Source organism: Elgaria multicarinata, chromosome 11 (genome assembly GCF_023053635.1).
Source record: "Elgaria multicarinata webbii isolate HBS135686 ecotype San Diego chromosome 11, rElgMul1.1.pri, whole genome shotgun sequence".
Classification (NCBI taxonomy): Eukaryota; Metazoa; Chordata; class Lepidosauria; order Squamata; family Anguidae; genus Elgaria; species Elgaria multicarinata.
The window spans coordinates 3435674-3461670 of NC_086181.1; the positions used below are offsets into that span (position 1 = coordinate 3435674).

The 25997-nt window shown below is 42.8% G+C and overlaps 2 protein-coding genes across 7 annotated transcripts in view; one reads left to right on the forward strand and one right to left on the reverse strand.

Moving 5' to 3' along the window:
- Positions 1 to 7430, reverse strand: part of CDK12 (cyclin dependent kinase 12) — an 86593-nt gene extending 79163 nt beyond the window's left edge. For all 5 annotated transcript variants that reach the window (XM_063138419.1, XM_063138421.1, XM_063138418.1 and 2 more), the window contains exon 1: positions 5276 to 7430. In XM_063138419.1, the coding sequence (XP_062994489.1) occupies positions 5276 to 6336 (1061 nt within the window). In that variant the 5' untranslated portion in view covers positions 6337 to 7430. The remainder of the gene's footprint in view (positions 1 to 5275) is intronic.
- An 821-nt stretch (positions 7431 to 8251) lies between these two features.
- Positions 8252 to 25997, forward strand: part of MED1 (mediator complex subunit 1) — a 45487-nt gene continuing 27741 nt past the window's right edge. For both annotated transcript variants that reach the window (XM_063138493.1, XM_063138494.1), the window contains exons 1-7: positions 8252 to 8451; positions 11721 to 11830; positions 12380 to 12458; positions 15881 to 15935; positions 17641 to 17773; positions 18570 to 18598; positions 24256 to 24327. In XM_063138493.1, coding sequence (XP_062994563.1) covers positions 8424 to 8451; positions 11721 to 11830; positions 12380 to 12458; positions 15881 to 15935; positions 17641 to 17773; positions 18570 to 18598; positions 24256 to 24327 — 506 coding nt within the window. In that variant the 5' untranslated portion in view covers positions 8252 to 8423. The remainder of the gene's footprint in view (positions 8452 to 11720; positions 11831 to 12379; positions 12459 to 15880; positions 15936 to 17640; positions 17774 to 18569; positions 18599 to 24255; positions 24328 to 25997) is intronic.

Sequence of the window (25997 nt, forward strand, 5' to 3'; positions counted from 1 at the left end):
TTTTTATTTATTTATTGCTACCTGTTATCAGCCATCATTAAACCATCTGTTAAGTTAAGGATGGCCAACTTCTTCAGACCAGGATATGTTTGGCCTCAGGGCAACTTGACTGGGAGCTGGAAACATCAGGCTATGATGTCACTGTGCTCGTACACCCTGCACCTTGTGGAGGTTAGTTTCCCAGGCTAAAGAACCATCTCACCACTGAAGAGGAGCATGTGCCAGAGACCGAAGGCAGAAGTCTTTGCTGCAGCCTTTCCGTTAATTCTGAAAGGGGTGCCAGTTAGCTGTGACGTAGGAGAGCAGGGCTGCCTTTAAATGGGTCTGTACCGTTCTCAAGCTTCCCCTCGCCATCTTGCTAGTACCTCTCCTAAGATGCCCTGCAGCTGCCACATCACATACAGAAACCCTGAAGTATCCATTCTTTCAGCACTAAGAAGGCTAGTTCAAAGATGTCAAGGGTTTTTCAAACATGCTGCATTTAGCACAGCCCATGCTGTTTTCTGGTCCTCAAGAACTCGAAAAATCCAAGATGAGGGCCTCATGCTGCCCTTCAGCCTCTCCTGCACCATGGAGCCAGAAGAAACATGCTTGGGGTCTAGATGATGCCCATGAGCTGCCAGCTGCCCACTCCAGTTCTAGCACCACTGGACAAAACAGTTCTGTGGGTCAGATCTCAGAAAGTCAGTTGACTACGCTCACTTAAACAATTCCTAACCAGGAACACCCTGAAACCTTGAAAATATCTGTCTACCAATAATGTCAACTAAATAAAGCTTACCCCACAAAATTCAAAGACTTGAAACCAACTCTTGCAGTCAAGCATTTTCAGAGGCTGCAACACAGTTATAGAATTATCTGCAATTGATAACTTGCCTAAGTACTGGCACCTAGTAGGAATGCTGCTGAGTTGGCTGGGCTAAACTGATGCTAAGCGACTTAGTAGTAGCCTGGAATGTAAACTTCTGGAATATGGTAGAACTTGTATTTTTCTTTCTCATTACTTACAGGTGATTTGATAGTTTAGGTATACTTTTTATAACCATTACATCTATCCCTGAAAGACAGCATAGCTGCTGAGACTCACAGGCACAACTAGAAAAATCCCGGATGCCTGGTTTGTTAGATGTTCAAGACTGAATGCATTGTAGCTTATGAAGTGTAGTGCTGACTTACATTAAGCTCAAAGTTATGACTACACAAGGATCAGGATGTTGCAGAAGAGGGCACACACAGCAGAAAGCAGACCGCAAAGCCACTGGGAACCACTAAGTGAGTGCCACTGATTTAAGAACATCACACAGTTTAATAAACAGGACTGAACTCAGCTTCAGGCCAGTTACTGCAACCTCATTTTGTGTACAGATTAGACTGTCAATAAGTAACTACAACAGGCATACTGCCATTACAGACAGTTTAAACTGTCAGCATGGCCTTCTACACCAGAAATGCTAGTTGGTTCTTGGGGATACCTGGGTCATTAGTTTACAACTGTTATTCTGAACGCAGAAAGACAGATCTCCCTGAGGAGAAAAGGGTAAGTTCAGTTGCCAGGGTAAGTTAAGGCTCTTTTCTGAATGTGCCTTGATTGACTGATGACTGTCAGTGCTGAGGACACCAATTTATCCTACACACACAGTCACAAAGGCTTTTTTTCTACTGACATCCTCAAGAATCTTCTAAATCAAATGTGCAAATAGCTGTCCATGGTGAGTAAGAATTACCTTCAGCTAACTTGGCAAGGAAGCTTTGATACATTAGAAGAGAGTTGGTAGTTCTTTATTTCTTTCAGACTGCTTGCAATATTGCTCTAAATCCAATATAATCCTGCCCCCTCCCTTTATTTTGATTAAAGACATGCATGAGGAACTGCAAGTTGAATATCTGTGAATCTTTTTCTTGATTTACAGAAGCCCCCTATGGCAACATTAGAGAGCCTCTAAGCTGTACTTTCTAAATGCCTAAGACTTCATTGACAGCAGTGATCTTTAATGCTATGTTCCACAGAAACTTATCATGAACTCCACAATAACAAAACTGGCTATAGTCAGGCAAGCAGCCTGAAGGACAGTTTGTTTGCCATAGAACACACACACACACACACAGGCACAGTATTAGGTGTGTTCCAGGGCACACATTCAGATAGGGTGTTGGCTAGGCTATTTGGCTTTACCTGCACCTCATAAATCCAAGAACATAGCCTAATATATCCCCCATAATGTGTAGGGGTTCCATAGTGGATGGATCAATCTGGAAAGTGCTCCCTCAGGGAAGGGCACTTGAATTCCACTGATCTACAATCCCATTCTCATAACTGCCATAAAATGGGCAATCTGCCAACCTCTGCCCACTTAGGAATTTGACACTGGCACCTAGAAATTGGATCTTTTTTCAGTCCAGTACAAAGCAGGCACCTAATTTGATACTGGATCCCACCAATTTTGAAGTATTTATTTAACTCCATTGCAGGGTATCTTTTTCTGTTAATACCAACAAACTGCCCAGGCAGAAGGGCACTTTCTTTTTACAGAGCAGCACTAAACACCTACTTCAGCAGGAGACAGGGAAATGGACCAAGTTAAGAGTTTCTTAAAAAGCTGGTGAGAGAACACAGTACCTGCATCAAGTCAATGGGAAAAGGAGAATTCAAGAGGCAGGAAGAGTGACAGTCATTTGCAGAGCCAATGAGGTAAACAAGAGTATGAAAAACAAACAGGAATGGGCTGTCTCCTCATAGTTTCACATATTTAACACAAAATTCCTTCATACTGTCTGTTCCATTTAAGCCCACTCTATCAAATTTATCACAATAGTTCAAGAAAGCAGTCATCTTCATAGCAACTCCCTAAAAGTTCTTTGGCAACTGGTGGTTCTCCAGATGTTCAGGCCTACATTTCCTCTCACCAGTGGCCATGCTAAGGCTGATGGAAGTTAAGGGATAAAATAACCCTAACCCATCCCTGCTCTACGCAAAAGAGAGGATTTTCTGTCAGCACTTGTTCTTTAGCCAGTAGGAAATGGTAGCATCATCAGTCCTATATTTGGTTTACATTGTGACAGAAGCTTTTGTCAAGGACTGATGAACCAACATGTCTGACCCCGAAAACAGGAAATGATGGCTTCAAATTGTAGCAAATGCAAACTCAATACCAGAAGGTTACAGGATCCATGAAGCTACTCCATGGAACTGTGGCTACATTTCCCTGCCAAACTTGAGAGGCATTTTGCCCAGTATCAATAATAATAACTGTTTCTAAAATAGTTCCTCTACACAAAGTATTTTATACTAATTATGTTATTCATCCTCCCATAGTCATCAATATTCCCACTGCAAAGATGGGAATGGTGGCTGAGAGACAGTAACTTGCCCAAGACAGAGTTCATAGTTGGGCAGATGAGCTCTGTAAAAATTTAAAACAGCAATGGGACAACATGATGACTACATGTTTGTTTAACATTGACAGGATGCTATGCATTCAGCAGAACACAGAGCTTATAATCAAATGGCAGGTTTGAACATTCAAAGTGCTGGCAGCAACTGTGGGGAAATAACTATGGTATTTCAGCTTTTTCATTTTGCCATCTTCGCCTCCATAATGATCTATGGTGAACAATATTAGCAGTTTCACCATTCAGGGTATAAAGTGAAAACCACAGCTCCCACATTATTGAAGAAGTGTGAACTCATCCTAAATAAAGTGAACAGGACAAAGATGAAAGATGTCAACTGATTTTGATAAAGGAGTAGTAAGGACTGAACAACATGTAAGGTCCCTTTGATTATTAAAAGCAGTCACTGCCCACAAGATGAAATTAAACAGATTTTAGGATCCTTGGTTTCCATGTTCTAATGTTCAGAAACATTAGTAGCTGTATCAAAAGGGATTTTTGAGGTAATGATCCCCATTGCCCAGCTGTGAGAGTATCACAAGGAAATATTTCCCCTCACAAATTGATGTTCAGGTTACAACACAAACATCACAGCTCCATAACACATATGGAGGAATTTCATTTTTCTCTAGTGAAACCAATTCTATTTTGGTAAACATCACTTGTTAACCACATAACAGGCCCAAATCTGAAGGAATTAGGCCCCATTAACACCACTGAAAACTGAGATTTCAATACTCGCTGTGTATCGAATGCTATTGATTTAAATGTCTCACTTTCTTTGACTTGTGCTCAGTATTTTAGGATCAGGGAGTAGTTCTCTGCAACTAAAGGTTGCATATCTAGTCAACATACGGTAGTTTTAGTAATAGGTATCTATCAACTTGCCCATTCTGTGTGTCTCCCCCAGCTCTGTTTATAACAACTGACAAGCCACAACATGAACCATAATCCAGGAGCTTGCAGTGAATTGCAGTTTCAGATATTGGGTTGAAATCATGATTCAGTCACTGGCTGCATTTGGAAATCATGCTAAACCTGGTGCCCTCCAGATTTTTTGGTCTTCAACCCCCTGAGCCGCAGCTAGTATGGCCAATGGTCAGGAATGGTAGTAGTTGTAGTCCAAAACAACTGGAAGGCACCAGGTCAGAGAAGGCTGCACTAAAGCATAATTTAGAAAGATAAGAATGACCCACAGCAAGCCTTGGCTTTGCATGCTCTCCACTCCCTTTCCAGCATAGCCAAGAAGAGCTCAGAAGCATTTGCTTCAATTTCCATTAACCACCATTTAGTGTTGTTAACGCAACCCAACAAAATGTGGTTAATATTAATTATTGTTCATTTAAACAAGCCAATGTGTCAGGTTTAGACAATATGACCAGCTGCAGTTAATCTAAACTAGAAACAAAAGTTTCAGTCCTCTTCCTTGCAACTGTGCCAGATAATGGGGGAGCATGCAGATCTGGCACTCTCTGTGGCTTGTTTCTGTTATGCTAAACTACAGGGGTAGGTAACCTGGTGCGCTCCAGATGTTTTGGCCTACATCTACTGGGTGCTGCTCATGGGAGTTATACTCCAAAATATCTGGAGGGCACCTACCCCAGGTTTGGCATGATGTCTGAATCAGGCAAGTGTCTCATTAGTTGACTGGGCTTTCAATCTCACATCCCCAAATTAATAAAGCAGGAATAAAAAATACCTCAAACCACAAGAGTCCTGCAACAGCAGCAAAAAAGGATTTTTACCCTAAATATTACAGAAGGATAATGAAAGTTTTTCTGACCTGAAAGTCAATTGATAATGTTGACTTTAAGACATCAGCACATTCAGTCACATCTGAACCACAGAGATCAAACATTTCTGATTAACTATGAAGGCCACGCACCTGGATACAGGACTCCGGCTCAGTGACCGCTTGGAAACAAAAGGACTGCTAGAGCGCCTTCGGTTGAATGGGCTGGGGGACCTTCCACTGTATGATCCACTTCCTCGCTCATAGCTGGATGAACGCCTCCTACTGTATGGGCTGACTGACCGCTGTCTTCTGCCATAGGGACTGGGAGAGCGCATATTGGACTGGTATGCAGCAGGTTCCTTGTATGGTGGGCTGACTGATGGCCTTCGTGAGGACCCACTGGGACTTTTCTTGTAGGAATCATAATTACTAGATGTGTGTGAGCGTGGAGGGCTGATATCGTAGTCCTGTGTGTAGGATGCTCCTGAAGGGCTGTCATCTTGTTTGGGACTGTCTGACCACTTACGGTGAGGACTTCTGGATTTCCGCTTCGGACTGTCCAGTGATTTGTAGCTTTTGGGGGCATCCCTTTTCCGGTGACTTTTGCTGCGGTCCTTGTGGCTAGATTTTGTCTCCCGCTCTTTCCTGGACTTCTCCTTATGCAATTTTGCTGACCGGGACTCCTTACTACTACTCTTGAGTGACTTAGATGAATGGTCATCATTCTCCTCATGCATCCTTTTGGAGGCCCCTGATACCCTGTCCTTAGCGGAACTCAACTTGCCTGAAGATTCTTGGCTCCTGTCTAGCCTTTTCTCCTTGTCCACTAGCTTGCTTTTCATCAACTCACGGATGCGCTTGTGCTGGTGATGACGATGCCTGTGTAGCCGGTCACTCCTTTCAGATGTCCCTTTCCTCTCATCGTTCTCCCTCCTTTCTGGTTTGAGGACTGCTTCATCTGAGAAGGTGTCCGAATCAGAGCTGATGTCATCATACTCCACCAATGGCTTGATCATGCTGCCAAGCGGTCCTCCTGCATCTTGGGCCCCCAACGGTGAGTCTTTGGAATGCCTGGACTTATGTCTTTTGTGCTTGGACAGCCGGTGCCTCTCTTTGCTATTTGAACTTCCACCGCTGGATACTGCTTCTTGATGAAAGGACCCCCCTCCTCCCACATCCTTCTTGCCCCCATGTCTCTCTGGGTTTGGCATTCCTTCTCCACTGTGGTTGAGAAGAGGGGGGAATCCTCCAAAAACCCCAAACTCTAATCCTCAAGACACCCCTTCCCACAATGGAAGGGCTGCTCTCCCTTTTGTCCTTTCTCCTACATTCAACCCACTCTTCTCTCTCCTACATATACATGAATGTGGTTGCTCTACAAGTGTCTGGGTCTATAAAGAAGTTTAGAATATTACAAGAAAATTTGCCCAAGAAACAGAGCTTACAGTCTGGACAGGGCTCACGTCAACCCTTTCAACAGGGGTTAACTAAATCTTGCCAAATGTCCCCTGCTCCCAGATTTCAAGGGTGGGATGGAAGGGGTGGGCAGTTACAACACTGAGTAGGCACCCACCCTTTCCTTAACTCTAGGTCCCAATTAATCTCTAGTTTAAGAATAACACTGCAGGAGTGTCAATTTAAGGGACCAAGATGCTTCTAGTCCCTGTTTTGTAAATGAGCTCACGGTGCCCCCCCAAAAAAAACCGTTCTGGAAAGAGACCCCGCTCACTTCCCGTCTTCTGAAGTAAGGGTTCCCCAAATAGAGGTCCTTTCGTTTCTAAACAACGCAAGTATTCGAGGAAAGGGTTCCCTTGGGTGAGGGTTGCCCGTTCCACTAACTCAAGGCCTTGAGTCTCTATAGAAAGAAAGCTGGGGGCTGGATTTTTCTGCTACCCCAACACGTTTTAAGTTCCTGAGGAAGGAGAAGGGAAGTTGCACACACCTCCCCCCGCCCCAAGGCCTGTCTCTGAGGGGAAACCCGAGGAGCCCTTGGCTACGGCCAGTGAGTTCCTCCTGAGGGAGGGGGGTCCCCTTCCTTGATCTGAATCTCTAGCGGGGGCCCCAAGCCGGTTTCCCCATCTGTATCCACCTACTTCCCAGAGCGAAACGGCGCCGCTTCCAGGTGGGGGGGAGGGGCGAGGAAGAGGAAGGTAGGAAAGTGAGGAGGGGAGAAGGTTAGCCACCAACTCTCGCGAGAATATGGAAAGATCGCCGTCGCTGTCGCCCTCCCGGCCACCGACGCCGTGGCTTCCTTCGCTACCGCTCGGGGGGTTCCCTGCCCCAACTCCTCTCTACCTGCTCCTGTTTCTCCAAATACCGCGAGAACACGCACGTGTGCGCGCGCGCGCTCCGTTCTTTGGACGCAGGCGCACACGCTCACACATAGACAAAGTCTCGCGACGTCGCCGCTCAAAGCGGCTGGGGGAAGTAGGGGCGGTTAATTTCTCTTTCTCTGAGTTTCACCACACGAGCCTGAAGCCGAAATCTCGCGAGAACGGGGGTTTTTCTTTCACAAAACTTTATCTGATGGCTTAACGCACCACACGCTAATCCATCCGGCTATTCTTGACGAAGAAGAAAAAATTATGAGGAAAATTTGAGAACGGGAAAGCTACTATTATAAAGAGGGACAGGGAACTTCCATTTATGCGTTTCTTCCTTTTTCATCAAACTTTATTGAAGCTTATCACGAACCAACTGTGAGGGCTTCTTTTGTCTTTCATACAAAACGTTGTCGATGTTTTCCTTGGCAACCCGAACAAGCGGCCTTATGAACGGCAGTCTCCCCGCACGTTGTTGTTTCCCCCCCCCCAATAAACACCGTATTAGAAACAATACAACCCATCACATATTAGCGATGGCCTTGGGGGAACTGTCTCTTCTTTTGACTTAAGTTTTATTAGAAATCTCTCCATATTCAAACCCAGCGGTTGGTTCGTGCGAGAGGGAACGCGTGCGACCTTTAAAAGAAAATGGGCGGGGGGGGAAGAGAATAGAAATCTCGCGAGAGTTTACTACCTTACTGGTGTTGGATTGGCTGTCTCCCGAGATTCTCTTCCTCCCCGCCCCTTGACGTGTCTCTGAATCCCGCGAGAAGAATTCGGGAGTCTCGCGTGGCCGGCAGGGCATGGCCGTTGCGGAGGAGTAACAGCTCCGGCTAATTGGCGGTGGTTTGGTTCCGTGTCTCGTCCTCTCCGAGAACGAGCGAAGGCTCTGGCTGAGGCAGTTACTCTCCCTTCATGAGGGAGAGCGGAGGGGGCCGGCTGGGCCCTCTCCCACCCTGCCGCCCGCTTGAGGGATGAAGGCGGCCCAGGGGGGCGCCGAGGGTGAGTTGAGGGTCGGTGGGGCCGGGAAGGGCCCCTGCTCACACTCGCATTACAGACGGGCCCCGGGTCCTCACATCTTGTGTGGGAGTTCTCCTTAGCTAATGTTTTTAGAAGAATACAGGCGAGGGCTTTATCTAAGAATTGCGGGGTAGGGGTGGTCCCGGGCCTGTTGAATTTCGTGAGCCCCACCCCATTGCTCCTTCCCCCCCCCCCGGAACTCGAGTTCTGAAAAGCTTGGGAATCTTCGGCCGGAGCTGCTAGACGGTGCCCCCACTCCTCTTTCAAATAGAGCTGGGTGGCTGAGTCTCCGTCTCTTCTTCCAAGGGATTGATAGACGTTGTAAAATTAAAAGAAATGGGCTTGAGGATCGGATACGAGAGGGGGGCGTGTTGAGTCACCGTCATGTATTCTCACGTTCGTGGATTTTATATGGGGAATGAAGACGGGGAGTTGGAGGTCCTCTCTTCTACATAGGGCCTCGTAAAAAAAAAAGCATGTTATGCTTTAAGGCCTCGTGACATGCTTGTCCTTCACCGGAACTTAAGTGGTGTTCTTTTCTTTCTTTTTTTCTTGTTGTAGTTGTTTGCTTCCTCTCCCTTTCCCTCCTCATAAGGTGTAACGTATGATGTGGATGGAAATGGACCTTATGGAGCGTCCAGGCTTGAAGAGGGGGTTGCAGTACAATCCTATACATGTTTACATGGTGGGGGAGGGGAAAGGGGGGCACAACTTTTATTAGGATCAACCAATACGTCACAGCAAGCAAGACTTTGAGTTCTCTTTATCAGATTGGATGTTAAAGAGGAAGTTGGGAGGAGGGGGAAACCAAACCCTGGCATGATAAAATGCATAGGATTAGCCTTCCAGGGTTTCTTTGTCCCAGCAATTCTAGGTGTAATCTGAAACCTGCATAGCCCTAGGGGAGCCTCATCCAATTGTCTGCTATCTCCTATGTTCCATCTTAAGACTGACTAAATGCATTCTTGATTCCAGCCTGATGAAAAGTTCTGAAGAACTTGAAAGCTGCCTCACCATTTTGTGACATTTTGGTTGGTTCTAATAAAGGTATTGCCAGACTCTAGATTTCATTTTACTTTTTCTTATGAACCAATACAGCTTCTTCTGCTTTTTGTATGTTTACTTAGTAGAAAGTCTCACTGTACTCAACAGAGAGCTAGTACCATTATTATTATTATTATTATTATTATATCTCACCTTTTCCCTCAGTACTGGGACTCAAGGCAGTTTACATGATTAAAACATATAAATATAAATTACAAAAGTTAAAATAGAATTAAATCTACAGTAAAATTAAAAACATGTTAAAAAAATTAAGACTGTTACAGATTAAAAGGGGAGGGGGAATCCAATACATTAACACAGGTCCAGTATAGTTCCAAAAGCCTGCTGAAACAAAACAGTTTTTGCTTGCCTCTGAAACTAGCACAGAAGGAGCCAGCCTAGCCTCCCTGGGAAGGGAGTTCCAGAGCCTTGAAGCAGCCACCGAGAAGGCCCTCTCCTGTGTACCCATTGTGGGATGTTGGTGGGACTGAAAGAAAGGCCTCCCCATACGATCTCAGAGCACGGGTAGGCTCATATGGGAGAATACGGTCTTTCAGGTAACGGTCCCCAGCCGTAGAGGGCTTTATAGCTGATAACTAGCACTTTGAATTGTGCCCGGAAACAGACCGGAAGCTAGTGAAGCTGTTTTAACAGGGGAGTTTCATGCTCCCTGTAACCAGCTCTCTAGGATTGTAAGATTGAAACGAGCTCCACGCAGGCGCAGAGCCCATATGTGTGATGCACAGAGACCACAAAGAAGAAATGCAGGTTGCTTACCTGTAACTGCAGTTCTTCGAGTGGTCATCTGTGCATTCACACAACCCACCCACCATCCCCACTTTGGTGCTGAGATCAATGTGCCGTTGATACCAAGTGGTTTCTCTCCTGGTTAAGAGGCCAGCAATTTGGTCTCAAGGAACTGAGGAGAAGGGCCGGGACCCAGAGTCAAGTTGATGGTGGGGGAGGGGTTCCCGCCAAAACCGTTTGCCTCAGCTATAGAAGTTTCTGAAATGAGCTCCACGCAGGCGCAGAGCCAGAGTTCTCCATCCTCCAAGGGGGTGAACTTAATGGAAAGGGAGAGGGGCTTTTGGAGGGTCAAGGGCTTATTTAAACCTTAAAGAGAGAAGTAACAGGTTATATTCCAAAGAATAATCCTGCTGGGTCAAACCAAAGGTCCTTCTAGTGCCTCATTCTGGCTCCCAGCCGTAGCTAGTCACCTGCCCCTGGGATGCTTGTGCAGGGTATAGTAGAGGGAGCCATCGCCTGTTGCTTTTCAGAGTATACAGTGAAGAACAATTTCCCAAGATTTCTGGTAGGAAGGGGCCATAGTATAGCACATGCTTTGTATGCAAAGGATTCTAGGTTCAATGTCTGGTATCGCCAGTTAAAAAGTCCTCTGGTAGAGCAGTGAAAGACTTTTCTCTGCCCAAGACCATGGAGAACAGTTTTCAGTCAGTAGGCGGTACTGGATTTAATTGACCAATGGTCTGATTATAAGGCAACTTCATATGACTGTATGAAGCTGGGAATATAATTTTCCTTAATAGAAATGGACCGGGAGTTGGGAGATCCGGGTTTTAGTCCCCACTCAGCCATGGAAGCTCACTGGGTGACTTTGGGCCAGTCACAGACTCTCAGCCCAACCTACCTCACAGGCTTGTTGTGAAGAAAAAATAGAGAGAAGGAGGATTATGTACATCACTGTGGGTTCCTTAAAGAGGAAAAAAGGTGGGATATAAATGTAATAAGAAGAAATGTCAAGGAAAGGAAAGTTTGTTGGTGTTTGCCCATCTAGAAACTTGCTGTTTGCACCTCATACATTCAGATTTTTCAGCAGCTACCTAGGGATTTGAGATACCTTTTCTCTATCCTTGTAAATGACACACACATTGGGATTCATAATTAAATGGGGATGGTTCCAGCTGCTGTAATGCTGTCCCACTGCACCCATATGTAAAGGATGGGGAGAAGGTAGATCATGGTCTGCCTATGAACCATTGCACAACTTCTGGTGACTCATATAATGTTGAGGTTATTGCAAAGAATGCAGGACTGTTTGGACCATTATGCAAAGTGTGAGTGCATAGGTAAAACAACATAATGTTCTGTTGGGGACTTTGCGGGAAATCTGAAGTATGAATTTGCTACTCTGAACTCAGATTTAAAATACTGCTGCACACTTGACTGATTTACAAATTCTTTCATAGAATCGGAAAAAATAAATAAGATGAGTTCTCTTCTGGAAAGGCTTCATGTCAAGTTCAATCCTAACAGCAGACCTTGGACAGAAACCATTAAGCTTGTTCGGCAAGTTATGGTGAGGATTTAGCAGATTTTGGATAGGAATACTTGCAGAGGATTTGGGGTTCCATTGTAGAGTGCACTGACCATGTGGTACTGCCTTGGCCTACCCAGCTTTGTTCCAAGTTGAATTGAAAGTACCTATTACTCCTTTGCAGTTGTACTGAAGATTGGCAGTAATGGGAAACTCTTTCAGGGAGGCTAGACTGTAATTAATAAACTGTTTCCTCAAGAACCTCACAGATCCTGGAAACACAGAAAGCACTAAGTCAAAATAAGCTAGTCTTTGAAGAACAATTCTCATTACTTGCTATCATTCCATGGGGCACTTCTGAACTGTCTCTGCTGCACTGAGTAGTATAACCCATATCCATGGTCTAGCTTTATGATGCACAAGGATAGCATGGGTATTGCTATATGTAGTAGCCAGCTTTTCAGAGCAAGGGGAAGTGGTAGCTTCCAGGAATGCAAATTGATTATTAGCTATTGCTTCTCTTTCACAGTATCATTGAATGTGGCATGAAACACTTCCTTTACTTTTCTCCCCCGTCATTTTTGAACACAGGAAAAACGAGTTGTAATGAACTCTGAAGGTCATCCGAATCTTGTCAGCTGCTTGGAAACTTTGCAGAAGGCCTTAAAAGGTTGGTAGGTGGTTCAGAAACATATGAGCTAAATGTTGTACATAAAAAACCTGACTAACTGAAATTGGCATTGGGATCATTACAGTATTGATATGATTTGTACATGTTGGGTACAATGAATTTGGTACATTGAATTGGTGCACCTGTCACACAAAAAGGCCTTTATTTCAATGAGGCTTATTCCTTTGCAACTGTTTTCGATGAGGCTTATTCCTTTGCAAGTGTCTTTAGGGTTGTCATCTTAAGTTCTGTCTGTACTGGCACAAAACGATGGATTTGCTTCATAACTGGCATGTATGATGTTGTGCCCCAGCCCATGCCAAGTGAGTCCACAGGGTCAATCCTCTGAGCACTGTTTGCACAGTCAAAATTTAATGTCACACTTCTGACCACTCAGTGCCTGCTTGGAAAGATTGCTTGTGGTCCTGCTTCAGCTGCTATCTAAAACATGCAACTTCTAGGCTAGCAATTCCAAAATTTTGCACTAGGCACTCAAGGTTCCTGTGTGCCAATGCTCTCGCTTAGAGTGCTGCCTATTGCATCTCTGCATAATTCCTGGTCTTTCCACCTTCCAATCAGTCTTTACTGGGAGATGGTAATTCTGCAACTTTTTGGCATTGGGTGTAATTGGATCACTCTGTTGTTGTTGTTGTTGTTGTTAAAAATATTTCTGGCTGCCTTTCAGGGCAGAAGCCTTCCCAAGGCAGCTTACAGCAATAAAATACACAAAAACAATTAAAATATTAAAAGCAATAAAAACATAAACACAGTAAGATAGACATAAAAACAGCAATAATAGCCAACAATAAAAATAGCAACAACAGCAGTCATATGAAGAGAAGGCCAAGGTGCTTTCAATGCCTTCTTCAAAGCCTGCAAGAATGAGGCATGGTGGACCTCTGATGGCAACTTGTTCCAAAGGTGTGGGGCCACTGCACAGAAGACCCTCTCACTTGTAGTCACCCACCTGGCTGCTCTCATGGATGGGTAAATAAGAAGGACCTCTCTTTCTGATCTTAAAATCTGGGCAAGCTGATAGGTAAAGGCAGTTCTTCAAGTAACTTGGTCCCAAACCGTTTGAAATTTGAAACATCAAAACTAGCACTTTACATCGGGCTCTGAAACTCACCAGTAACCAGTGCAGACATAGCAGTCTCCTATTATGCACATATCTTCTGAGGGAAAGTCACAGTCAGGTTTTCAGTCTTGTCTATTCTCACAAGGTTGGTGGGCAGAGGTTGAAAAATTTTGGGTGAACAGCCAAGAACTTGTGATTGCCAGAATATTCCCTTTCCACAAGAAGTGGGATCTTGTGCTGTATCCTTGAAATACAGCATGAGGTCAGGGACAAACAGAAGTGACTCTTCCATTACCCTCTGCAAGGAGTGGTGGAGGCAGGCTGGTTGTCTGTGCCTTCCAGCTGCCCAGCAAGTGCAGAGATAAGCCACCTCCACGCCTATACCGTTGCCCCTCCAGGTTGAAGCCAGAGAAGTGGGGGGCATAAATTTGTTTTGCACCCAGCATGTGCAGAGTTGAAACAAATGACAGGCTTTTGCCCATGTTTGAGAATGGCAAGGGGACAGGGCAGTTCTGATGTTGAGAAGAATTTGGCAGAGCCTGGCAGACTCCTTTCCATGGTGAATGAGGCTATCAGACTATGTTGGCGGGCCTGTTAGAGTTACCTGACTCTGAAAGCTAATGGATGTAGATATTTCCCATGTTATCCAAAGACTATTTGCCTGGTTTTCCAAACTATGCTGTCACCCCCCTTGTGGAATTCTGGTGTAAGGAGTTCACACAAGCAGTCGACACAGTGCCAAGGAGTTGCAGACAATAGGGCAAGTGGTAACGCAGCTAGTTTGTAAGTAAAGGAAATCTGACTAAACGCTGATAGTACTTTTGGAGGCCTATTCTGTGGCAGTAAAGGCAACAAAAAGGTCTTCCTTCATTGCTACTGTTACAGCTGCTTAGTCCCATCTACTGGAGCTTTTCCAGGTGATGAAAGAACTGTTTCGACTATGTTCGTATTCCAGTTGGTTGTTAGAAACCTTGGTACCAGATAGTTTTGCAAATAAAAATCACTAGTATTCATGCTAATATGGATATTACTTTAGGAGCAGAGACTACAAGAAAGATGTCCAGAGCCACCTCTTTTTCACTGTGTTGGACTGCAGTTGTTGACACCTGCGGGTGTGACTAGAATGCTTTGTTCCATAATATCCTCATTTGATCCATGCTCATTCTGGTTTGGGGAAGCTAGCCATATTTATTTATTTATTTATTTATTTAATTACAATTACATACCGCCCCACAGCCGAAGCTCTCTGGGCGGTTTACAACATTTAAAAATAGTAAACATTAAAAGTATACAATTTAAAAAACAACAACACACACACACACACATAAAAAACAGTATAAAAACAACAGTATCCATTTAAAAACAACAATTGTGGGGTCCATTAAAAACAAACTTAACGTTGTTAAATGCTGTTAAAATGCTGTTAAAAATATGAGATTATTACTTGGGGTTTTAGAGATTAATGGATATCTATAGGGAGGAGTGGTTCTGAGGAGAGCAATAGTAAGACCACTGTTAAGAAACCTTCCCTTAACTCCCTGATGCAGGGAACTATAGAAACCTATTTCCAGTCTTCAGTTCTGGCCAAGAGGTTCAGTGCACAGTGGTGTATTGACTCAAGGCGCTTTTTGAAGAAACAATGGCTTGGTTCAGTTATAACAAACTGGCTCATGGGACTAGGAATGAGCTGCATGTGCTCCTTCTCCCAACCAGGAAAACTGGTTTGGATAATCCCTACAAACCAGGAATAATCAGTGCTATGTAGCATAGTACTCTAGTGACAGATCCCCATTTTTAAAACTGGAGTGTCTGATTTTTATCAAGAGGCACAAGTGAAGAGTGCAGAATGCTCCCTGCATCCCCCATCCCTACTGCTTTTCTCCTAGCCAAATATACTTTGTGTAATTAGAGCTTGGCTAAGGGAAGCACTCAAGAAAAACAGTGGGGAGATAAGCCATTAGCAAAATGTTGGACTGTTCACCTGCATTTTCCTTTTGTGGTTAAAATCAGATACCTCTACTCTTTATTTCTTCCTGCATCTTTGGGATAAATCAGTGTTTAAACACATAGACTTGCTGTTGGCTCTCATCAGAATCATTCAGTCTGAAATAGTAACAACTCATGGATTGGCTGATGCAGTTCTAAGTGTAGCCCACTTTATCCTGAGGGTTCTGGGTGAGCAGCCATAGAAAGAGATAGTAAGCATGAGTGGGTTTATTTTTTTTAATATAACGCATCAATGTTAAGCAAATTCCTTAAGACCATAAGACCAAATGCCAGCCTGAAGACTTACTTGGGAGGACATTCCATTAAACTCAATGAAATTAAACTGTCTTCCTCGTAGTAACATCTCTGCCTGCCATGACAGATCGCTTGGAGTCCATTGCTAGACAAAATGGGTGAGTCCTTCCATGTTCCGTTAGAGGTGTTTCCATTCATTTAATTTGAAGGAATCATGCTAATATCACTGGCTTAAATCCCTGCATGTAAACATTGATTTTCAATTTAAAACCTAATACAAAGAATATAGGCTGTTTAAGCTATACATTGAAGGTTTGGTCTTCGGGCCAACTTTGGTTTCCCTACAGTATGTTGTTTCATTTAATTGCTTGGGTTTCTTGGAACTATTGACAGGGACCATGCTGCCAATAGTTCCAAGAAAGAACAACCAATACAATCCACAAGCTTGTTTATGGACTGGATTATATTGATTGATCTTTGAGGGGGCTTGCATCTTCGCTGTTTCAATTTGGGGTGGAGTAGATGGACTTTTGGTCCTTTGGAACTCTGGTGGGTATCAGGCTAACACTATAACCCTTGAAGGACCAGTTAAATGCTTGTTGTGTTGAATAGGAAATGGTGTCATGATCAGGCCTGTTCCCCTTAGTGTGGGGGAAGGAGTTTCAGGCTATCAATCAGAATCAGATTCTGAAGCAGAAGAAACATGACTAGAAATGTCCCAGCCTACACAGGAAGCTGGGGAGGTGATTCTCCCAGGCTCTACACCCACCAGGGAGGAATTTTCATCGGACCTTATCAGTGAAAACCTTAACAACTCAGAGTCTGTGGGAACTCAGCAATCCTCAGAGAGGGAAGGGACTTCAGAGTTGGCTGATCCCAGAGTCCACTGCAGTTGCTTTTCAGAGTATGCAGTTAAAAGAAGGCAAGAGGCGATCAGCTCAACTAGCTTCTCACCAATATAATAATAATATAATAATATAGTTATTTCTTACCCACCTCTCCCTCTGGATTGAGGTGGGGTACAACACCAAATACAAAGCATCCTAAAATACATATAACTGATTTAAAACATACAAAACTAATACATTATTAAAAGGCATCTTAAAATTCAACTGGGTAGGCCAGCCAGAAGGGAATCTTACTTTGGAAAGTAAGTCTTATTGAAGTAATGGAGATTTGTTTCCACTAGCTTGTTTAGGACCAAGACAGCCAACTCTGAATTGTTTTTAAACAATAACTGCTGTTTATGTTTGAAAGTGAGCTTGACAGTAGTCTTCCTACTTAATATCAGAGTTCTTCTCATTTAACATAGATTTTGGATCTAAACATTTTACCCATAACTTAGAAGTTAAGAGTTCATAGAGCCTACAACAGATCACTTTTTTGTACATTTTTATTAGTTGTATATACTTGTTTTGAGAAAGTAAAAACCAATGCTTTTATGATGGGCAGTGCTAGCACATAAAACATTAGATTTAGATATGGGAAAACTTAGATTCTACTTCAATTCCATCTGAGCTGTGGACAAGGGGATTGGATGGGCAGGGAGTGGGTGGAGTAGTGGTTCCTGTATATAATAGTTAATGGCAAAAGAAAGAGAAAAATGGCAAGGATTATGTAATAAAGATACCAGGTCAGATCCAGATTAAATTAGTTGCATATAGTTGCCATTGAAATCCATGGGACAAGCTACTCATGAATGTCTTACTGAATTCAATAGGAACTAAGAACAATTAACTTATTATGGATCCAACCCATCTTGAGCCTCCAGAATATAGGCCTATATACAGATGAACTGATATGCTGCCTGTTGGTATTTGATTTCCCCTGCAAATCTGAGCATCTTTCCCCCTTCTATGTAAGCCTTGGATCTCACCTTAGTGGAAATGGCACTGAATGTTACATAACGTCAGACATGTTCTATGTGGAAGTCCAGTTGGATCCTATGGGACAGCTGTGTGATGTCAAGGTGGCACATCATGGAGAAAACCCTGTGGTACGTAGATCATGCAGGTCGCATTAATCTGCTATTTTCTACCTTGGTTAGAAACATGTTTTTTATCATTCACCCTATCCCAAGGGCACAGAGCCAGTTGCAACATGTCTCCAAGGGCTTACTCAAATCTCTTCCCTTTATTCAGATACCCATATCTCTGCCCGCTTCTGCATTTAGCTTTCCATTACTCCAGAATGAAAGCTATCCCTTCAACCAACTCCCTTAACCTTCTTTTAGCCAAATCTGTTGCAAGGTTACAAGCCATCCGACTTTTTATGTTCTCCCCGCTATTCCAAAACTCAGGCCAGCATTTCTTAGTGTTAAATAAAATCTTGGACCCATCAATAACAGGGAAATAAGTCAAAGCTCCCATTGACCTTGAAGGAGTGTAGTAAAAACAGTCATTTGTCGTCTAGTAGTCCAGACGCTGGGTGATCTCTCCAGTTCCAAGGATGTGAGTGATCAATTGAGTATTGCCCAAACATCCTGAAGGGCTCTGTTGGGAAAATTTTAGGGAGGGGGCGTCTTTGTACCTGCATGAAGCTGGAATCCATTGTAGCAGGGATGGGAAAGTTGTGGCTCTCCAGATGTTGTGGCCTACAATTCCCATCAGCTTCCACAATTAGCTATGCTGGCTAGAGCTGATGGGAATTGTAGGCTAAAACATTTGGTGCGCCGCAACTTGCCCACCCCTGTGCTATAGCTATGCACGCAAGTGCCATTGTGTCAGATAAATGCAACAGCTTAAAAAACAAACAAACTTGGAAGCCACATCTTCCATTTCGTTCCTTTCTAGAGTTGCCCAGAGCTGGTGCAGCATCTAAGGTGAGTACTATTTGCCTTTCATTGGTGCCTACATCCCTCTTTCTCATACTAAGCAGCAATTATGTTACATGGCTGCAGTTGCAAAAACTGACTCCTGTGAGCAGATTAATTAATTAATTAATTAATTTTATTTATTTATTACATTTTTATACCGCCCAATAGCCGAAGCTCTCTGGGCGGTTCACAAAAATTAAAACCATAATAAAACAACCAACCTGTTAAAAGCACAAATACAAAATACAGTATAAAAAGCACAACCAGGATAAAACCATGCAGCAAAATTGATATAGGATTAAAATACAGAGTTAGAACAGTAAAATTTAAATTTAAGTTAAAATTAAGTGTTAAAATACTGAGAGAATAAAAAGGTCTTCAGCTGGCAACGAAAGGAGTACAGTGTAGGCGCCAGGCGGACCTCTCTGGGGAGCTCATTCCACAACCGGGGTGCCACAGCGGAGAAAGCCCTCCTCCTAGTTTAAATAAATATGATTTAAGAACAAAGCCCAGAGCAAGTTCAGAGTATGGTTCTTTGTAGGACCTCCATGTGCTCCTTGTCTGCAACAACCCCAGTCAGTAAGGGTGGGGATTCTCAAACCCTACCTATTATTATTATTATTATTATTTATTTATTTATTTATATAGCACCATCAATGTACATGGTGCTGTACAGATAACACAGTAAATAGCAAGACCCTGCCGCATAGGCTTACAATCTAATAAGTTGTAGTAAACAATAAAGAGGGAAGGAGAATGCAAACAGGCACAGGGAAGTGTAAACAGGCACCGGGTAGGGAGAAGCTAACAGTATAGAGTCAGAACAAACTCAATATTTGAAGGCTATAGGGAAAAGAAAAGTTTTTAGCTGAGTTTTAAAAGCAGTGATTGAGTTTGTAGTTCTCAAGTGTTCTGGAAGAGCGTTCCAGGCGTAAGGGGCAGCAGAAGAAAAAGGACGAAGCCGAGTAAGGGAAGTGGAGGTCCTATTGCTAGGAGGGAGTAGTCTAATTTCCTCCTGGATGAGATTCCATCATATCTGTCAGTTGCTCTCAAGTTATAAGAATGAGAGAAAACCAAGCCTAACCCCAGTAAAAGATGTGAAGGCCTGGAAGAAAGCAGAGGGAAAAATTGGGGTGGGGACGACGACATTTTTCCTGGGATTTTCAAAGGACTGTTTTTGTCCTTTTGTCTTTTTCTAAAAAAAATGGGAAAAAATTAACAGCTTTGGATTATGAAATACTTCAATTTAGAATTTAAGTAGTGTTTATATATTGTTACTAAGCCTTTACTCCGCACAAAATGATTTCTAAAATCTGTGTAACAAGAAAGCTTCTGTAGAAAGACAAAAGATGTAAAATGTCTGGAAATAATAAAGCCATGGGGGAATTATTTTTAATCATCTCTGTAAGTTTCTCAGCATAGTTATTTCTTCCATTCCTTATTAAATTATTGAACCAATGAATCTTTTATTGGTAGACATTATGGGGTGCTCCAAGTCATGCTCAATTTCCCAACATGTGAAAAGGCTCGCCATTGAATAATATGGAAGAAAATGTACAGAGTTTTGTTCTACAGAGTCCTGTGTTTCTGGACTTCTTCCTCTGCCTCCAGTTCTTCCTGCTTCTTCAGGCTTCTAGGATGATTCAGATGTTTTATAGACGATTTGCTGAAGGTCCCTCTCGTTGGACATAAACTCGGAATTGAAAATTATATATATAATCTTGGTTTGCTCATAAAATTATTAAGTTTGGTATATTAAATTCAGAAAATATTATTTACTCAGCCAATAATTACAAATTTAGTGAGTTCACTTTTTAAAGTTTTCAAATATAGTGATAATTTTATAAGCTAACCAAGTTTTGTATAACATAATTCTAGAAACATAAAGGAACGTAAAGCACCCTTCCTCAACTTGGTGTCCTTCAGATGTTTTGGACTACAATGGCCAACATTTCTGACCATTAGCCATGCTGTTTGAGGCTGATAGGAGCTGAAGTCCAAAATATCTGGAGGGCACCAAGTTGGGAGGCCGTCCTAAAGCATCAAAGTGACTGCAAAATTACTAAATTTGTGTAAGCCTCACAGAATGTTGGGGTTAGAGTGAGAAATAATTATAATTAAAAAATTTTGATCCTACTCCAGTATGAAACATTTTCAATTGATCCTACTCAATTGATTCTTCCTAAAGCTGGAAGGATGACACCAGCAGACCCGAACACCTTCAACTTGCCATAATTGCTGCAATTAGTTTGTGAACTTTGTATTTAATTGCTTCTTACAAATTCACCTTCTGGTTTCTGAGGCTCCCAGAGATTTGTGATCGGTTCGGTTGTTCCTTTCTTAACTTTTTCTGCCCCCTTCTCTTTCGTCCCCTGCACTAGGTAGGCCTAGCTTCCTCACCGTAGGACAGGATGACAGACTAAGACTGGGTTCACAAAACATGACAACGCACATTCAGGGTTGAGTATGGGCTGAGTATGGCTTATTGTTGCACTGTGGGTTGTGATGTTGTGTGAACCCAGCTGCACTAACAAACTGATTTGTCAACTACAAACAATACACTAGTCACATGCCAAAAACAAACTATGGCTTCTCTCCATTGGTTGTTCATGGTTAACAAACCATGGTTTATTAGTGCCACTGGCTTCACACAGCACAAGAACCCACAGTTCATTGATAAATCACACTCAACCTATACTGAACCTTCAGTGTGAGTTGTCATGTTGCGTGAACCCAGCCATAGATTCAGTGACTTAGCTTTATTCAGAAGCAAGTCAGGTGGCACAGAAGTCACGACACTTAATCTTAAAAATTATAAATCCAGTAACTCAGGAGCTAACAGCCCATGGCTTAGGTTAAGGAGCAGTCCAGAGCAAGCACTTAATCAGGAGTGTAACTCTTAGAATAACATTAGGGGTTCAGAGCACTTAGAGATCCAGATTCATGATACAAGATTCAGGAACACTATGGTTTACAACTGAAGAGGAATCCAGGCAAAAATGGAGATGTTCCCAAAAGCATAAACCCCAGGCTCAGGAGCCCAGAGCTGACTTGGGTTGGGGGTCAAGAATAGTTACAGCCCAGCAGAGTCCCTGTTCTCATAGTTATTTTTTCTGGAGTGCTCCATGACGAGTCCAAGCTGAACTAAGTGCCAGGATTTGAAAATCAATTAGTTCAAAGAGCCCTAGGCAATGGAAACAGATCCGTATGCAGGATTTCCATGCACAGAAGCCTGAATCAAGTTCAAGGATACAGGAATGAGTCATGACTAGGCAAAAATCCCAGGTTATTAGAGACGTTCCGTATTTCAAGATCTCATATTGCTGGGATCCAAGTCAAACTACGTCCAGCGATTCAGGAATTAACTAGAGAAGGAGGACTCCTGAGCAGCAGAGAGGTTTTCCCCTTATAGTTTCTACTGAAAAGGTCCTCAGGAGACAGGCCTAAAATCAGACAAGGCTAGAAATACATGCACAGTGGTAGAGATCAGGTTCAACAATGGACTCTGCATTGGAAATCTCTAATGTAGGGGTGTTAAGGCAAAACAGCAGCCTTAAAAGTCACTAATAGCCCGTACAAGAAGGCATTCTGAGCAATCAAGGACAAAGGTACATGATTCATGGCAGATAATAATATGAGAAGCCCGACATTATGTTCCACAGCAGGTTTTAACAATACAAGGTTTAATTGACAAAGGTCCAGAGTGGATGATGAGTCCAGGGGAGAGGGCGTTTTGTTAGTCCAATTGATGGAAAGTCCAGGCAGTAAAGACAGAGCAGCTGTTCTCTAGCAGGAGACCAGACAAAGTCCCAAATTCCTTGTGTAGTTTTAGTTACCAGTTTGGAGTTCTCTGTTTACAAGATTCTCTCAAAGCACAATCAGAAAGCGTTTGGCAAAGAAAAAATATTGCAGATGACGAAGAAGAGTTCTAGCCAATAAAAGATGTTGACACCAGCAAAAGCTTTCCCACTGGTATAACAGCTTAAAAACAGGAGAGTGGTTACAAAGCCCATTATTAATTGTTTAGTTCTGACAAATGAACCACCCAGAGAACTTCAGCTATTGGGTAGTATAAAAATGTAATAGATAATAAATAAATAAATAAATAAATAAATCTGACCCATAAGCAATCAATCTGTCAAACCAGGGTGTTTCAGCTCTGCCCTCTTGGGCAGATGCTGAGAGCTGAAACATACTGTTTCCCATGGAAGATTTCTCAATAATAACTCAGAAAACAGCTCAAGGCCAAAATGCAGCTGGTTGTTGTACTTATTCTATTTGATTTTACCCATCTTTTCACTTGTAATTAACTAAGAGGTTGAACAGTGATGCACTCCTATGACACCCACCTTCTCATAGCTGGACTGGACTCTTCATTATGCTTACTAAAAGTTGAAGCGGACTTTGGTTCAGAGGTGGCAAGCTCCACTAAGCAAGAGCAAAATCCTGATATCCCTTGCCACCTACTATAATGGTCAGCTTGATTTCCCCCCCAGCTATTTAAAACTATTTCTAGGCTGCCTTTTAGGGTTGAAACCCGCTCAAGGCAGCATACAAGGTTAAAATGACATAAAGTGGGCAAAATAAAGAAATCCATAAAACGTGTTTCAATAAAATCCAGAGGGGAGCCAATTAATATAAGTAAAAAACAAAATTTACCATTAAGAACCAACAGCTCAGACTTAAAAGAAGGCCAGTGGAAATTAGTGGGTCTTCAGAGCCTTACTAGATTGTGAATTCATGTCAATTTGTATGTACGCTATTTCTTCCAGCATCTATAATACTTTATTTTTTAAAAAATAAACCCACATATTATTGTTGTTGTTTATTCAGTTTATACCTTGTCTAAATACAGACTAGCCTAGGCAGAAAGTTAGTTGCAGTGAGTTTGGTGCATTGGGGTGTTTCAGGTCAAAGTACAAATCCCTGTTCAGAAGTGACGGTCACTGAGTCCCACGGCAAGTCATTATAACTCATCTGGGACTTTTCAAAAATGTCTTCACCTCCTCTTTGGAATTATATGAATTGATTATTCTCATCCATTGGGGGAAAAGAAGGTTTAAATTCAAGAAGGTTTAACTTTTGTAAACCACCCAGAGAGCTTCAGCTATGGGGCAGTATATAAATGCAGTAAATAAATAAACGCCTTTGTTCCTAAGTTAGAAGGCAGGGCTTAAAATCTTGTAATAGCATTGGGAGTGGCCAACCTCTGACATATCATTCCTGCCTTCTAGCAAAAGAGTAGGATGTCACAATCTTTTAGATTGTGCAGTTAATGTTTTTCTTCTGAAGGTTTCTGCCTTAGAAATTTAGATTTTAGGGGCCGTAACAGTCATATAGGAAGGGATTCTGTCAGTCAGTAAGTTCTGAAGAGGTCAAGGAGGGCTCCCAGCCATCAAATGGCTATAGAGATAGCCAGTCTGGTAAGGCATAGATACCTCCCAGGAGGGTCCAACTACACAGACAAGCAATTTGGCCATAAAAGTTCAAGTGTTCATAACAGTTCAACGATAATAGATACTGAAAGGGAAGGTTAAGAGCTTACAACTTCCAAACTCCAACCCCACCCCACCCAATAATTTGATTATTAGAATTGTTTATGTCTCTGGCATGTATGTTTCCCTTATATTCTCTGGAACTTACTTGTTTTTCTTTCCTCCTAGAGAGAGAAACTTCAATGAATTTTCTAAGCACCTCAAGGGTCTTGTGAATCTATATAAACTGCCTGGGGACAAGTAAGCATTCCATTATGTAATAATTTCTGTTATGTAGAAACATCCTTGAACCTGTTCAAATATATATTGTTACAGCCTTGCATATAGTGGTTGAAAGGCTACTTATCTGGATGACCACCTGTTCCTTCTCTTTCTTACCTGTATCACTTATTTCCTTACCTGGTTGTATCTCCCAGATTTGGGAGAGGGAGCTAAGATAGACCTGTAGTGGTGATTCCAGCTTGAGCTCAGAACTATCTCCAAAACTAGAAAGAACACATAAGGGAGCTAAAATTAGTTTTATTTTACAAAATAAAATTGAAGATGTTCAGATTTCAGCAAACGTGGCTCAATCCACTGTGCAGCTTTGTATGTGAGTGTCCTGTCCTGTCAAGTCTCAGAGAAAGCTGACTACAGCAGTTGCAAGGCAGGGCCCTAACAGGGCCCTAGGTGATGATGATGATGATTTTATATAGCACCATCAATGTACTAGATAGAGCACTGTGGTAGGTGCTGTTGCCTCAGCAGAGCACTAAGGCCTTCTAGCTAGTCTGGTATTTCTATTGGCCCAACCCTCTCTGGGAACTTTTGTTTTTAAAGGGCTGTTGTCCAATTCTGCCTCCTTTTGCTCCTATGCTGTGGGGGCAGTGTCTTCCTCTGAGTTTGAGGGGGGACTGAGGCTGGAAAACATAACTTTGATGAAAGAAGCACAACAGCCTTGTGCACATTTACTTCTCTTTTTGTCACAAAGCTCCTTAGACTGTATGAGGTCTCAAGTTAAATGTTTGGCATGTTAGCAATTGTGTAATCAAGCTGGGAAAGATAACTTCCTTAGACCTTGGAAGTGTATGCCAATGTGAAAGTACTCAGGTTGATTCACAGTGCAATATACATACTATACATGTATGTTCAGAAGTAACCCCTGTTGCATAGAGACTTATTCTCATGTAAAGGTAGGATTGCAGCCTCAGTATAAGGCATCTATTAAGATGGTCCACTCCCGGAGACTAATGAATCTGGATAGTTTCCAGAGGGCTCTAGGGAGTTTTCTGGTTGAAATGGCTGGCTCTTCCTGTCAAAACCCTGGTTGACATGTGGAATGTAGAAATGACCTGGGCGATTGACATGATTGCTCCTGAGCACCCTCTCTAGAGCAGTGCTCATACTGTTCTGTGGTATTCTCCAGAGCTGAGAACAATAAAACAAAATAGGAGATGGCTTTAGTGCAGATGGAGCAGAATTCCTAGTGGATGCAATAGAGCACTGGTGTGTGTCTATGGTAAGGTACATTCATGGGCAGTAAGGGCGGCAAAAAAACAACACCTTGCCGCCTCTATTGAATTCTCTATCTGCTGCTCAGTGGAGCTTTTCAGGATAGTCCGGAAGCTATTACATGCTGGCCCTAAGGACACTGTAGATCTGTCTGAAGCCTGCTGTAATACCTTTGCTAGGCACTTCCAGGATTAAATCTCTTGCATCTGCCAGGACTTAGATTCTAGTGCCTCTCCCAACATGAATCTAACTTAAGGCCCTCCTCCAGGTACCTCCTCCGAGGGAGGCTCAGAAGGCGCCAAGAAGGGAGAGACCCCCAATTTTGGAATGATGTTCCTGATAAGGCGCTTTGTTTTCAGTGCCAGGTTAAGACCTTTCTCTTCACTCAGGCATTTGGCACCATATGATGAGTTTTTAAT